Below are 12684 nucleotides of genomic sequence, written 5' to 3' on the forward strand. Positions count from 1 at the left end.
GCTGACAGTCATATGGAGTTTCTTTGTATAGACCAAGTTATTTCTCTCTTGCTGCTTTTAAGATTCTGTCCTCTTTTACTTTTGATTTTTTAGTTATAATGTCTCTTGATGTGGAAATCTTTGGGTTCATCTTATTTTGCACTCTCTGTACTCCTGGAGCTGGATGTCTGTGTGCTTCCCCAAGTTAGGGAAGTTTTCAGCCATTATTCCTTTGAATAAGTTCTCTTTTCCTTCCTTGCTCTCTTCTCCTTCTAGGACCACTGTAATGAGAATGTTACTCCACTTGATGTTGTCTCATAATTCCGTTAAATTATCTTCCCTTTTTCTCATTCTTTTTGATGTTCTGATTGGGTGAGTTCTACTGCCCTGTCTTTGAGTTCATTGACTTTTTCTTTTGCTTCATCTGCTCTGATGATAAACCTCTCTTAGTGTATTTTTCAGTTCAATTATTGTATTCTTCAGCTCTGTGACTTTTTTTCTACAAAGTATTTAATTTATTTTTTGGGAAGGGGCCTTCATTTTATTTTATTTATTTATTTTTAACACCTTTATTGGGGTATAATTGCTTTACAATGGTGTTAGTTTCTGCTTTATAACAAAGTTAATCAGCTAAACATATATCCCCATATCTCCACCCTCTTGCGTCTCCCTCCCACCCTCCCTATCCCACCCCTCTACATGGTCACAAAGCACCAAGCTGATCTCCCTGTGCTATGCAGCTGCTTCCCACTAGCTATCTGTTTTACATTTGGTAGTATATATAAGTCCATGCCAATCTCTCACTTTGTCCCAGCTTACCCTTCCCAGTCCCCGTGTCCTCAAGTGCATTCTCTGCATCTGCATCTTTATTCCTGTCCTGCCCCTAGGTTCTTCATAACCAACTTTTTTCTTTAGATTCCGTAAATATATATGTGTGTTAGCATATGGTATTTGTTTTCTTCTTTCTGACTTACTTCACTCTTTATGACAGACTCTGGGTCCATCCACCTCACTACAAATAACTCAATTTTGTTTCTGTTTATGGCTGAGTAATATTCCATTATATATATGTGCCACATCTTCTTTATCCATTCGTCTGTAGATGGACACTTAGGTTGCTTCCATGTCCCGGCTATTGTTAATAGTGCTGAAATGAACATTATGGTACATGACTCTTTTTAAATTACGGTTTTCTCAGGGTATATGCCCAGTAGTGGGATTGCTGGGTCGTGTGGTAGTTCTATTTTTAGTTTTTTAAGGAACCTCCATACTGTTCTCCATAGTGGCTGTATCAATTTACATTCCCACGAACAGTGCAAGAGGGTTCCCTTTTCTCCACACCCTCTCCAGCATTTATTGTTTCTAGATTTTTTGATGATGGCCATTCTGACTGGTGTGAGGTGATACATCATTGTAGTTTTGATTTGCATTTCTCTAATGATTAGTGATGTTGAGCGTCCTTTCATGTGTTTGTTGGCAATCTGTATATCTTCTTTGAAGAAATGTCTATGTAGGTCTTCTGCCCATTTTTGGATTGGGTTGTTTGTTTGTTTAATATTGAGCTGCATGAGCTGCTTGTAAATTTTGGAGATTAATCCTTTGACAGTTGCTTCATTTGCAAATATTTTCTCCCATTCTGAGGGTTGTCTTTTCATCTTGTTTATGGTTTCCTTTGTTGTGCAAAAAGCTTCATTAGGTCCCATTTGTTTATTTTTGTTTTTATTTCCATTTTTCTAGGTGGTGGGTCCAAAAGGATCTTGCTGTGATTGATGACATAGCGTGTTCGGCCTATGTTTTCCTCTAACAGTTTTACAGTGTCTGGCCTTACATTTAGGTCTTTAAGCCATTTTGAGGTTTTTTTGTGTATGGTGTTAGGGAGTGTTCTAATTTCATTCTTTTACATGTAGCTGTCCAGTTTTCCCAGCATCAATTATTGAAGAGGCTGTCTTTTCTCCATTGTATATTCTTGCCTCCTTTATCAAAAATAAGGTGACCATATATACCCGGGTTTATCTCTGGGCTTTCTGTCCTGTTCCATTGATCTATAGTTCTGTTTTTGTGCCAGTACCATACTGTCTTGATTACTGTACCTTTGTAGTATAGTCTGAAGTCCAGTGATTCTTTAAGTGGAGTTGTAGATGGGCCAGAAAAGGCAGATGAAGAGAGAGCAGCCACCGTGTCTCTAATACATAGAACTTCAACCAGAAACACTGAAGTAAGAGGTGGAACACACCTGCAACAAATTCCAGCTCCAAAGATAATTATTGTGTAGCTCAGACATTGATAATGGGTTAAGATTGACAGATTATTGCATATGTAAAAATCTAATATATAGCTAGGTTTTTTTTTTTTCCTGAAATGATACCCCCTTTACCTCTTTCTGAGAACTAAAAGCTTTATAGATTGTTCTCTTTCTTCATGCACTTGTCAGCAACAATAAGCCTCAACCCATTTTAAGATGCTGTAGACTCTCTAATTTATGTTAACCCATTTGTAGATGCTATACATTTTCAAACTTAAGTTTTGAACACCAGTAGTTTTGTGGTGATTAAACAATTTTGAATGAAAATATGCCTGTCTAAAATATGGGGTAGTTTTTCTACAAAACAAATTCATCCTTGTGTACAATTTACACTTTCTCTGGGGCAATCAGCAGGTCAACGTTTAATGCATTCCCAAAAAGTGCTCCACTCCCACCTCAGCATGTGCACATGGGCACACACACACATATCCAAACCCATTTTTCACATAAATAAATCTATCTCCCATTTTTTTAAAGCAAGTATTATACTTTCTACTGGGCATTTTTAATGTGTTTCACTTATCTCTGTGTATGGATTTTTTTCCTCTGCATAATTTATAGAATTCAGGGAAAATACGGTGAGGAATGATAATGATTAGAATATACATGTATTTAGTTGAACGGTACTAAAGACATATAAGTCAAAACTTTTTTACTGATACCCAAATACTATGGAGGTGCATTCCTTTATGAAGAGTTAAAATCTGAGTCACTGATTGGTTATGCAATTCTACCATGAGGTGGATATGTAATTTCTCAACCAATTCTTTTGAACAGTTTCTACTTTACATCGTTCAGCCCTACTTAGTTTAAGATTTAAAGAAGTATCCTTTATATTCCTCCCTGATCAACATGTCCACAAATATCCTAATGCAGCAAAAGTAGTCTCAAGTATCAGAAGAGGATGTTTAGGATCTCATCTGTCCATATCTTAGGGGGATACTTTTTTCTGTTGCCAATAAATGAGAGGACATTATTACATCAGTATGTTTTGAGTAGCTTCAGATTTTCAAAAGATCCTTCTGAACTGGTGGTATCTTGGTTTGGGGTTTTCAGTATTTACCCTGGCAGCTAACATGAGGAGATTAATTATTCTTGATTTTAGTATCTCAACAAACCAGTTACTAATAATTTATCCTAGAAACCTCTGTGTATAAAACACAAACAGAATGTGGTCCACCTTTCCTTTCTATGGGGAGCCTTTTTAGGGGGCCTAGTGCTCTCTGCCATAAGTGAACCCCTGCTAACGAAAGGGGTTATGTAACAATATATCTTCTAATAAAAAGGAAAGATCCTTCATAGTCTAGACTTTAAGTACTACAACTCTAAAGCATGACCAAGTATCTTTTTATGTCCTTTTCCCCCAACTAGCTCAAAAAATTACCTAAGGAAAAAGTAGTCAAGGTTGAATTTAGAGATGTTTCAGAAGGAAATGTAGATGCATAAAGAATTAAAAATTCAGATAGAATGCGTCAGTCAGAAAACTAGAGTAAATATTTTGTGACACAACAGGAACTAGGCAAAGCACAGGAATTTAAGGAAGAACATCTTTTAATGTTTGAAACCAGTCTTTCTGTGGTGACTATAAAAGCAAGAAATACTACAACAAATAACTATGAATGGACATTCTACTCTTTGTAATCTCCCACACAATAATTTCTGTATTATCATTTACATCTCTTAATACTAGCGCAGCATTCTGAAGTTGCCAAGCATAAGTTGTATACAACTGAGTGAAAAGATCAAAATCTACTCAGATTTCCAAAAGAACTGCAGAACATGGAAAATGACAGTCCCAAAAATGTCCATTTGTATGATCATTGATAAAAATATACGCCCATATTGTTATAAACAGCATGGTTATAGTGCCTACTGATGCTGTACAAAGGATTCCATAGAGAAAGAAACTTAAGTAATGTATAATAAATGGTTCATAGGCCAGTCATTTAGTTTCCATTTTTAAACGTCTTTCAAAATGGCTCATGCCCATGAAATGCAGTGTCCTGACAGTCCTGGGGTCTGTGTATTGCAGGGACACTGATGAGGGTAGTGATGTTTTTCCCTTTGATGAGGACGACAAGAGTTCAGGGTCCAGGATTTGTTTAGAACATCCACCCCTTTTCTGAATTTAGCAAAAGGGAACCAATCAGTGAATCAGTACCAAATAAAAATAACTGGATCATGCTGAAGCCACATCTGTAGAAACTGAAATCCATTCCATCGTGAACATGTTCAATTTTAAAAGTTACTGCTTTTTGTTCAAAGTGTGGATTTTAATGACATCTTAATAATCCTTTAGAAATGTGCTGCTTCTCAGTGCAGAGAACAAAAGTGCCGCCAGTTCTTCAACTGTAAGGTAAGGTGTGTTTTGCAAACATAAAGCATATTAAATCTTCATTTTGTAGGTCAATATTAAGAAAGGTCCTCATGTAGCTGGTGCATAAATGTCGGCTCATTTGCTTCCTGGAAAGCAGAAGAAAGGTAAGTACTTATCAGAAAGTCGTGGAAAAATAAAACAGGTAATATTCAAATTCTAAATACTGAGGATGTCATGTTTTCTAGTAATTAGCCCAATTTCTCAAGCTGCAGAGAAAAATTCTCTGATGAACTTCATGGATAAGGCAGTTATTTTCCCATTCCAGGATACATGGAAGGCTGCTTCCCAGCTCTCAAGAGCTGCGCATGGCCAGATAAGGAGGGGTAGCTCGTTAAATCTGCTCTGGGTGAGCATTTCCACTCTTTGCTGTCCCTTCAGACCATTCTCCATTTAGCGGTGTATACACTGCTAATTTTGAAAGGACTATTGGCTTACTCTCTTTGTGATTCATTGAGTAAAAGCACACCTTAGCTCCACCATCTTTGCTTTACTCCCTCTTGTACGTCCATCTCCTTATTTTTCAATTGTTTATAAATCTTCCCAGAGGCATAATTATTATAATATTCGAAACTGAAGCTTGTTTAAGGAAATCTATATCTGTGATTCTTCTAAACCTAGTAAATCAGGTAATCTACAGAGAACAGTGTTCTTCTCTATTTGTATAGAAAAGAAAACAGACATATCATTGTGTAAAGAGCAGTAACTTTTCCTTGTAACAGTCAAATGTTTAAGCCAAGTCAATATACTTGTTGATAAAGTTTTCAGTCTTTCACCTTAATTTAGCCACATAGAGACCCAAGATATTGGACATTCAGGGCTCATTAAGCACTGATGAAATAGATCATATAATTTTAATAATAGAGAATAGTATCAGAAAATTTTTACAACTACTATGTACTTCATTTTGAAAAGCATATTCTCCCACTACAACAAGGTTTTGTTGTAAATTGGCTTTTCAGTGAATGATCTCTTCTATCTATTATATAAATGGTCATATGAAGTACTTTGTTTAATCATAACTCATTTGTTACTGGACTGATGACAGGTCTTAATGGTGATGCCGTATTTCCTTTATTTATTATAATGTGAATGTATTAAGTCAGCATTTTGAATACATTCTGTCCAAAATGATTGTAGGCAGAATTGTTCAGTCTTCTTTTCAGGGAATAAATATAGGCTGAAAACATCAGAACAAAAGATAGAGTTGCCTTCCTAGGCCCAAGCTCTCAATCTCACACACAAAAAATATTGGTCCCAAAATGCCACTTCATTTTTTTTAATGTTCAATTTGACTGATTCACATTTTGGAAATGGATAATTTTGCAGTTAAAATTTACAATTTTCTGGAACGTCTCCAAAAGACAGAAGGATGGTGATGGATCCATGGCTATTGGAAACTCATAAAATTTTATTAGGGATTAGTTGTGATAATTCATGTAAAATATTTAGCATGATTTTGGCACATTAAGAAGGTCAATAATTATCAGTGGCAGCTCCAGAATTTCTATATAAGACAGCTTACGGTCAACAACCTGATTGAAAGTAGAGTAAGAAGACTTGTTTTGAAATTGTAATTTTTCATAGCAAGTATATTGTTTTTATTTAGATTCCACATTTTTTTTTGATGTTCCCGGAAAGGAAGGGTGGATGGAAGCTATGGGTAAGTGGAAAATCACCCCCGCCCCCGGCTCAGGCCATACCAACGCCACGTATGATCATTAAAGAAAGGCTTCCATTTAGGAAAGATAGGGTCAGACATTCATTCCTCTATGTATAAGGGGGCACAGGCACTAATGTCTAAAACACAGAGGCCTGAACCGTCTCTTCAGTTTTGCTAAAACTCCTATCTGTCCGCATTTACCTGATTTTTCCTGTAAACTCTGAGTAATTTGGTTTTACTATGTTGAACACTTTTTGTCTCTATTTTCTTGTACTGTTGTATTCAGTTCTAGCTCCCGAATTGTAAGCTCCCAAATTGTAATCATTCATCAGGGCTTCCACATCATGATTTTGGACAGCATATCTATATGCAGCAACTCTGTTTTAATATGCTATCTTCATTTTAAAACAGCATATTTTTATCTTATCTATATCATTTATTGAGTTTTTAATTCTCATTAATTTTTAGCTTAGCTAATCTAAATTTTCCCTTTTATTTTCTTTTCCTTTGTAAATTTCAGTCTCCCCTAATATCTACCATTTTCAGTTTCACATACCCTTTCCTAGTCAGAGATATATTTAATTATTTGTGATTTTTTAAAATAACTAGCTAGAAATAATCAAGAAAGAAAATTTAGTACATGTATAGCTTTTGTGCAACATTCTAACTTTTCAAAGGTGACAATTTCATAATTTAGCCCAGTCCTCCCAGAATAAAGATGAAATGTAGTGATCTGCTTAATATTAATAGGCCTTATTACTCATTCAGGCTTTGTTTATAATTTACATTAAGCATCTCAAAACTTCAAGGATGTGCTAAAAATGCTAGATGACTAGACATATCCAGAAATATTTGAAGCCTAGTTTATAACCTCTTTTTGATAAAATGCAAACATGTAATATATAAACTAATGTTATTAAAGCCATATATAATTTTTGTTATATACTTACTTAATTTACTCTCTTTGATCTGCATGCACAGTATGAAATCATAAAAAAAATAAACATCACCACACCAACACTGAGTAAGGTAATTTCTACCAGGCCAAGGAGGTTTATTTTTCCAGTCACTTGATTTCTGAACATTTCTGCCTTCTCATCACCAATGGTACCAGTCTGTAATCAAGTTAATAAATAACGTTATTTGGTTAGATTTGGGCACAAAATACTCAACTCTCCACTTAAGTGTATCACTTTTTTTTTGAAACACCGCATAGATGTTAGTCATCTTTATCTGTAAGACGAGACAATGGAATTCCCTTTGCATGCATGTCAAAGAAGGCAATAAATGCCAAGGTAGAATATTTAGAGAGAGAAATATAATCTTCCTCCCTTGAAACATGTCAGCTAGCATTCTTCAATATACTGATTTCATTGATAAATACAATGGTTTTACTGGAATATTCTCCAGTTTTCTGAAGGTTGTTTCCTAGTGGCAGAGGAAAATGCCAAGGGTCAACAGTTCTCTTCCTCTAAAGGCTTATACAGTTCATTTCCTAATCCTGTGGCTAATCAGTTCCCTGATTTGTACTAAAATATCTTGTCAGGCACTAGAGAGACTGCCTACATCTACTCTAACCTGGTTTTGATAAGTTTGGTTGGCTTTTATTAGCACTACAACATTCACATGGAGTTATTTGGAGTTACACGTTTACATGACTCTTTCCTAACATATGCATTATGACAGGAAAAATTGTTTAATAAACATTACGAAAATAACACTGAAATCTAACATAAGCGTGATACTTCTGTGTGATTTGGTACTCAAAATAATTATTATATAATTAATAATATATAAATCTCCCATATATACAATGGAAACACAAGTTCAAATACTATATATGTGTATTCAATTTTCAAACATCAAAAGCTTTTTCTGTCTACCAAGAAGTTTACTGTTTTTAGTGACTAAGAAATAAAAATACAAACCTCATTAAGCCAAAGAATAGGCACAAAATAGTTCTGCTTCAGACCCTTTAATGCTCTGTAATAAACATTGAAAATAATTATGAATATATATAATAATATACTACCCATATATGACAGAAATGTTAATAACTATTAGTGAAAATAAATTTTCAGAAATTAGCTGCTCTTGAAACTTGGTTAAGTACCTTGCTGTTTGTTCCCTGTAGTGAATCATTTAAATTTTAATATGGCTGTTTCTCAGACATCTTTCACGCTTATAAATCTCTCTAATACACATTTCTAATTAGACTGACTTTTTCTAAGCACATGTTTTGTCCTTTCAAAAAATTATATGCAGGAAACTAAAATATGAATGCTAGAAACTATTCTCTTGAAAATATTTGGACAGCTAGCAAAATGAGCAGTGCCACAAATACTCATTCCAAAATATGTGTAAATACCATTACAATACACACTAGATATAATTCTAAATTACAAATGAAAGTTATAAGCATTTAGTAATCATTTAATGACATAAAGCCAAATAGAAGGTGAAAGTTTTATTATTTCCACTTCCTGTCATAGATATACCCACATTCTTACAAGGAGGTAGTAAAAATCATAATGAAACTTTTTCCAAGGGACTCACTCAATTTTTCTTGCTGGCTTGACCAATATGTTGATCTGCAGCCGTTTTGCAAATCGTAAGGTAAATCCAGTTATCTAAAAAGAGAACAAACTAAAAAATTACCAACTTATTTTAAAAACATTCTTTTATAATATCCAAAACTTATTTTTACTGTTATATAGAACCTAAGGTGAAACTGTTGTACTTAAAACTTGTGAAATTTATTAAATAATTAATTGGACTTATTAAATATTACATACAAAACTGTCCATAATTACATTTTATGTGTATATGCCTGTGTGTATACAGATGTATACACACATGCATATATATGTGCACGCACGCACAATTTTTTGCCCAAACTACCGTCAAGGTTTTAGTTAGATTTTTGATTTTTATCTGAACTGGTTTTGGCGAATCAACAACAACAACAGTAGTGAAACGTAGAACTCATGTAGTCAGTTTAAATCCTGAACTATATATTGTCAAATATATATTCAGTCAGAAGCCATGTATCATCCGTATAATTATAATGCTACTTCTGTCATTATTTAAACTGAAACATGACTACTAAAATCCTGGCATTTCATTTAACTGTTGACAAGGGAATATTAAAATAAAAGTTAAAACTGTTACACTATAGGAAATTTAGTAGATTTTTTTTACACTAAGTATATCATAGATCTTGCCTCAAATGCACATATACCCATAAAACTTTTTAAATCCCTCATAGTATACAGTGTCCCTTCATGTAAGCAATACTTGCAGATAAGTATAAAAGAAGCATAAGAGAGTACCTTATACCAAATTGTTTTAAACTGATTAGAATCATTTCCATCATTGCTATTCCTGACCTTTGCTGAAAAACTAAAATTGAATTACCTTGACATTTCATAAGCAACAATAGGAAGAAATCAACATAAGTTTCATTGAAATAAAAGTAATTTATCAAGATTGTGATACAATAAATATCAATAAATGTGACTGACAAAAGGAGAGAATTTAATTTTTCCTTCATTTTAAAAAAACAGATGGGATAAATAATGTATTTGCTTACAGGTTCAACATCTAAGTACGTGCTGTGTTCTTCTTCATTTGGACTTAAGCCTTCAATAGGTTGTGAAATATCAGGACTTGCATATAGAAAATGAGGAAGTGAAATATACACAGGTTTTCCTGAAAACAAGGTTTAAGAGACAATTGGGATAAATTGTTTTCCTCATTTCATATACCACTTAGGAAAGACTTCCTTGAAAATAAAGCTGCTTAAGTTAGAAAGAGAAATGCATAAAGTTGGCTTTGAATACTAACTGGGGGATGAGGGTGAGGGAAAATTATTATGTCTGATTGCTTTTTGATCAAAAATAAAATATAAATTTCTGCATCATCCTACTAACCATTCAGTTGATGTCTGTCGTTTATCCCTTAGGTGTTTATTTTCAATATGTAATGCTTAGCTGCTGAACGCAAAGTTACAACCATTATACCTCATGTTTCAGGCAGTAGTATGTCTATGGACTGAGAATTTGTTTAAGAGGCTTTTGTTTCTTTATTCTCACCCATTCCAATATGAAGAAGGTGAGCAAAATAAGATAGATAGACTCCAAATTTCATGTTTGAATCAATTCTTGTCTCAGACACCCTGAAATATACTTATTTTAATTTACCATTTTCTGGGGTAGGAAAGGTTAGAAAAACGTCAGATGGGTAAGTTAGGATGCTCAGAATATTCTGGGAACTATTTTCATTTTACCCTAAATCTATAAGGAGCAACAGGGATTCTGCACAGCAAAGAAAACCATCAAAAGATGAAAAGGGTATCTATGGGATGGGAAAAAAATATTTGAAAAATGCATATCCCGTAAGTGATTAACATCCAAAATATATAAAAAATTCACACCACTCAAAAAAATAAATAACCCAATTAAAAAATGAGCAAAGGACCTGAAGAGACATTTTCCAAAGTAGCACTCGGAAATATCAGTAGGGCTTTACCTAATAATAACTAAGTTTTGCAACACTGAAACGATTGGGACCTCGACAGCGGTACAAAAATCAAAACAAAAATATCCTACCACCACCTTTACTTTCTGCCCTTATTGCTTTCACACTTTAAATTTTTGCTGGAAAGGATTCCTGGGTGAAGTTTAAAGAAAACTACAAATTATGGCATGGATTGTGCCGTTGAGAACTTTTACTCACCGTCTTTGCATTTGCCAATATCTAGCACACCATATGAAGTACAATTTTTGGAGATAATTTTTTCTGTGCAGAAACAGTGATTGTCTGGATTTAGAAGTGGAGATGCGAAAGCCAAGGATGGAAGACTAAATCTATACACAGGTATTCCTTTCAGATTAATTTCGGCTCCAAACACAGCATAGATTGACCTAAACACAGATAAAGATCTTCATTTATACTGAGGACATTTCTCAGAGTTTCCTTTATAGATTAAATATTTATATGACTCCCTCAAGTCCTCTATTTGTGCCCAAGTTAAATTAAAGAAAAATAAAATTTCAATCTTCTACAACTTAATCCTGGAGAGAAAGGCTGCTCACATGCTGGGGTGTGTGCATATGGGTTTTGATATATGTCTCCTACACTCCTGCATTTACCAAGTGTCCACCATAACCCCGGCAACATACCGGGACTCAATACATGTTTTCTAATCCCCTGTTAATTCTAGTTGAAGAAATGCTGCTCTTTTCAGTTTTACAGATAAGGAAAAATTCAGAGATATTAAATGCTTACCCACACCACAAGCGTTTAGAAACAGGGCTAGGATTCAAGGATATCCGTGTGTGTGTGCCAATGCTTTTGTAATAGCTGCTAGGCCCCATCAATTTGAAAAGATGCTATACTGTCTGTAGAGCACATTAACATAGCCCTGTGACTGTGGTATCATCCTCTTTGGACATCTTTACAAAGACTGAACATGCCTTTCTAGAGTTGACTGTTACTACACATACTACTAGTTTAGTAAAAGAATGAAAATATAGTTCTTGCTTAGAAATAACAAAGAAGAAAGTGATTTGCATTATGCAAAATATCCTCCTACATCTTTCAATTTTTTAAAGACTTATGAACACATTATGAATTCCATATTATATTTCTTCTTAATACATCAAGAAAAGACTTCCCTAAATGTACTTTATTTTTCTCAAATAACACGATTATTAAGTATGAGCTTCTTGGTCTGTGTTTTATCTCTTAGGTAAAGAACTGTGACTTCGAGAAATACATCAATGTCTTTGTCTTACCTGCAAATGTCAGAGGAGAAGAACTGCAATACCTGGGTCTTCTCAATGAAAGGTGGAAATGATGCTGCGTCTGTTTAAAAACCAAGCCAGTGGCAAGGGATTAGGTGTAATGTGTGTCCTAGACAAATCTAGAAATCTCGATTCCAGCAGGGTTAAGAGACATAAAATGCAAACTGTATATATAATATTAAACTTCTCCGGTAGCCACATTTTAAAAATGAAAAAAGTATCCGGTATATTTTATTTAACCCAATATATCCAAAATACCATTTTAAATACAATCAATATAAAAATTAACAAAAATCTCAAAATCCAGTGTGTACTGTATACTTACAGCACATTTCAGTTTGTACTAGCTGCATTTCAAGTGCCGAATTGTGGCATGTGCTAGCAGTTACCACATTGAACCAGTCTGTACACCGTACACAATCACTGGTATTCAATTTCATACTAAATTTTCCCACTCCTTAAAAATTAATGAAAGTTAAAAAACAATGGCAAAATCGCACGTTGTTAAAACTGTGATTGTGTGTTTTGAAATCCTCCACCTATCAGTAGAGTAGCACTT

At 34.3% G+C, this 12684-nt stretch overlaps 1 protein-coding gene across 7 annotated transcripts in view; it reads right to left on the reverse strand.

The window, feature by feature from the left end:
* Window positions 1-3814: 3814 nt before the first annotated feature.
* Window positions 3815-12684, reverse strand: part of LOC113629414 (platelet glycoprotein 4) — a 61796-nt gene continuing 52926 nt past the window's right edge. For 5 of the 7 annotated variants that reach the window (XM_027123791.1, XM_027123792.1, XM_027123788.1 and 2 more), the window contains exons 9-15: window positions 12117-12186; window positions 11056-11243; window positions 9911-10029; window positions 8875-8948; window positions 8247-8301; window positions 7269-7433; window positions 3815-4744 (exon numbers count right to left, since the gene is read on the reverse strand). In XM_027123791.1, coding sequence (XP_026979592.1) covers window positions 7269-7433; window positions 8247-8301; window positions 8875-8948; window positions 9911-10029; window positions 11056-11243; window positions 12117-12186 — 671 coding nt within the window. In that variant the 3' untranslated portion in view covers window positions 3815-4744. Of the gene's footprint in view, window positions 4745-5099; window positions 5312-7267; window positions 7434-8246; window positions 8302-8874; window positions 8949-9910; window positions 10030-11055; window positions 11244-12116; window positions 12187-12684 lie in introns of those variants that run through there. The other 2 variants (XM_027123793.1, XM_027123794.1) reach the window with 2 other exon arrangements.

Source organism: Aethalodelphis obliquidens, unplaced genomic scaffold, assembly GCF_003676395.1.
Source record: "Aethalodelphis obliquidens isolate GAN/ISIS:26980383/991018 unplaced genomic scaffold, ASM367639v1 scaffold27, whole genome shotgun sequence".
NCBI lineage: Eukaryota > Metazoa > Chordata > Mammalia > Artiodactyla > Delphinidae > Aethalodelphis > Aethalodelphis obliquidens.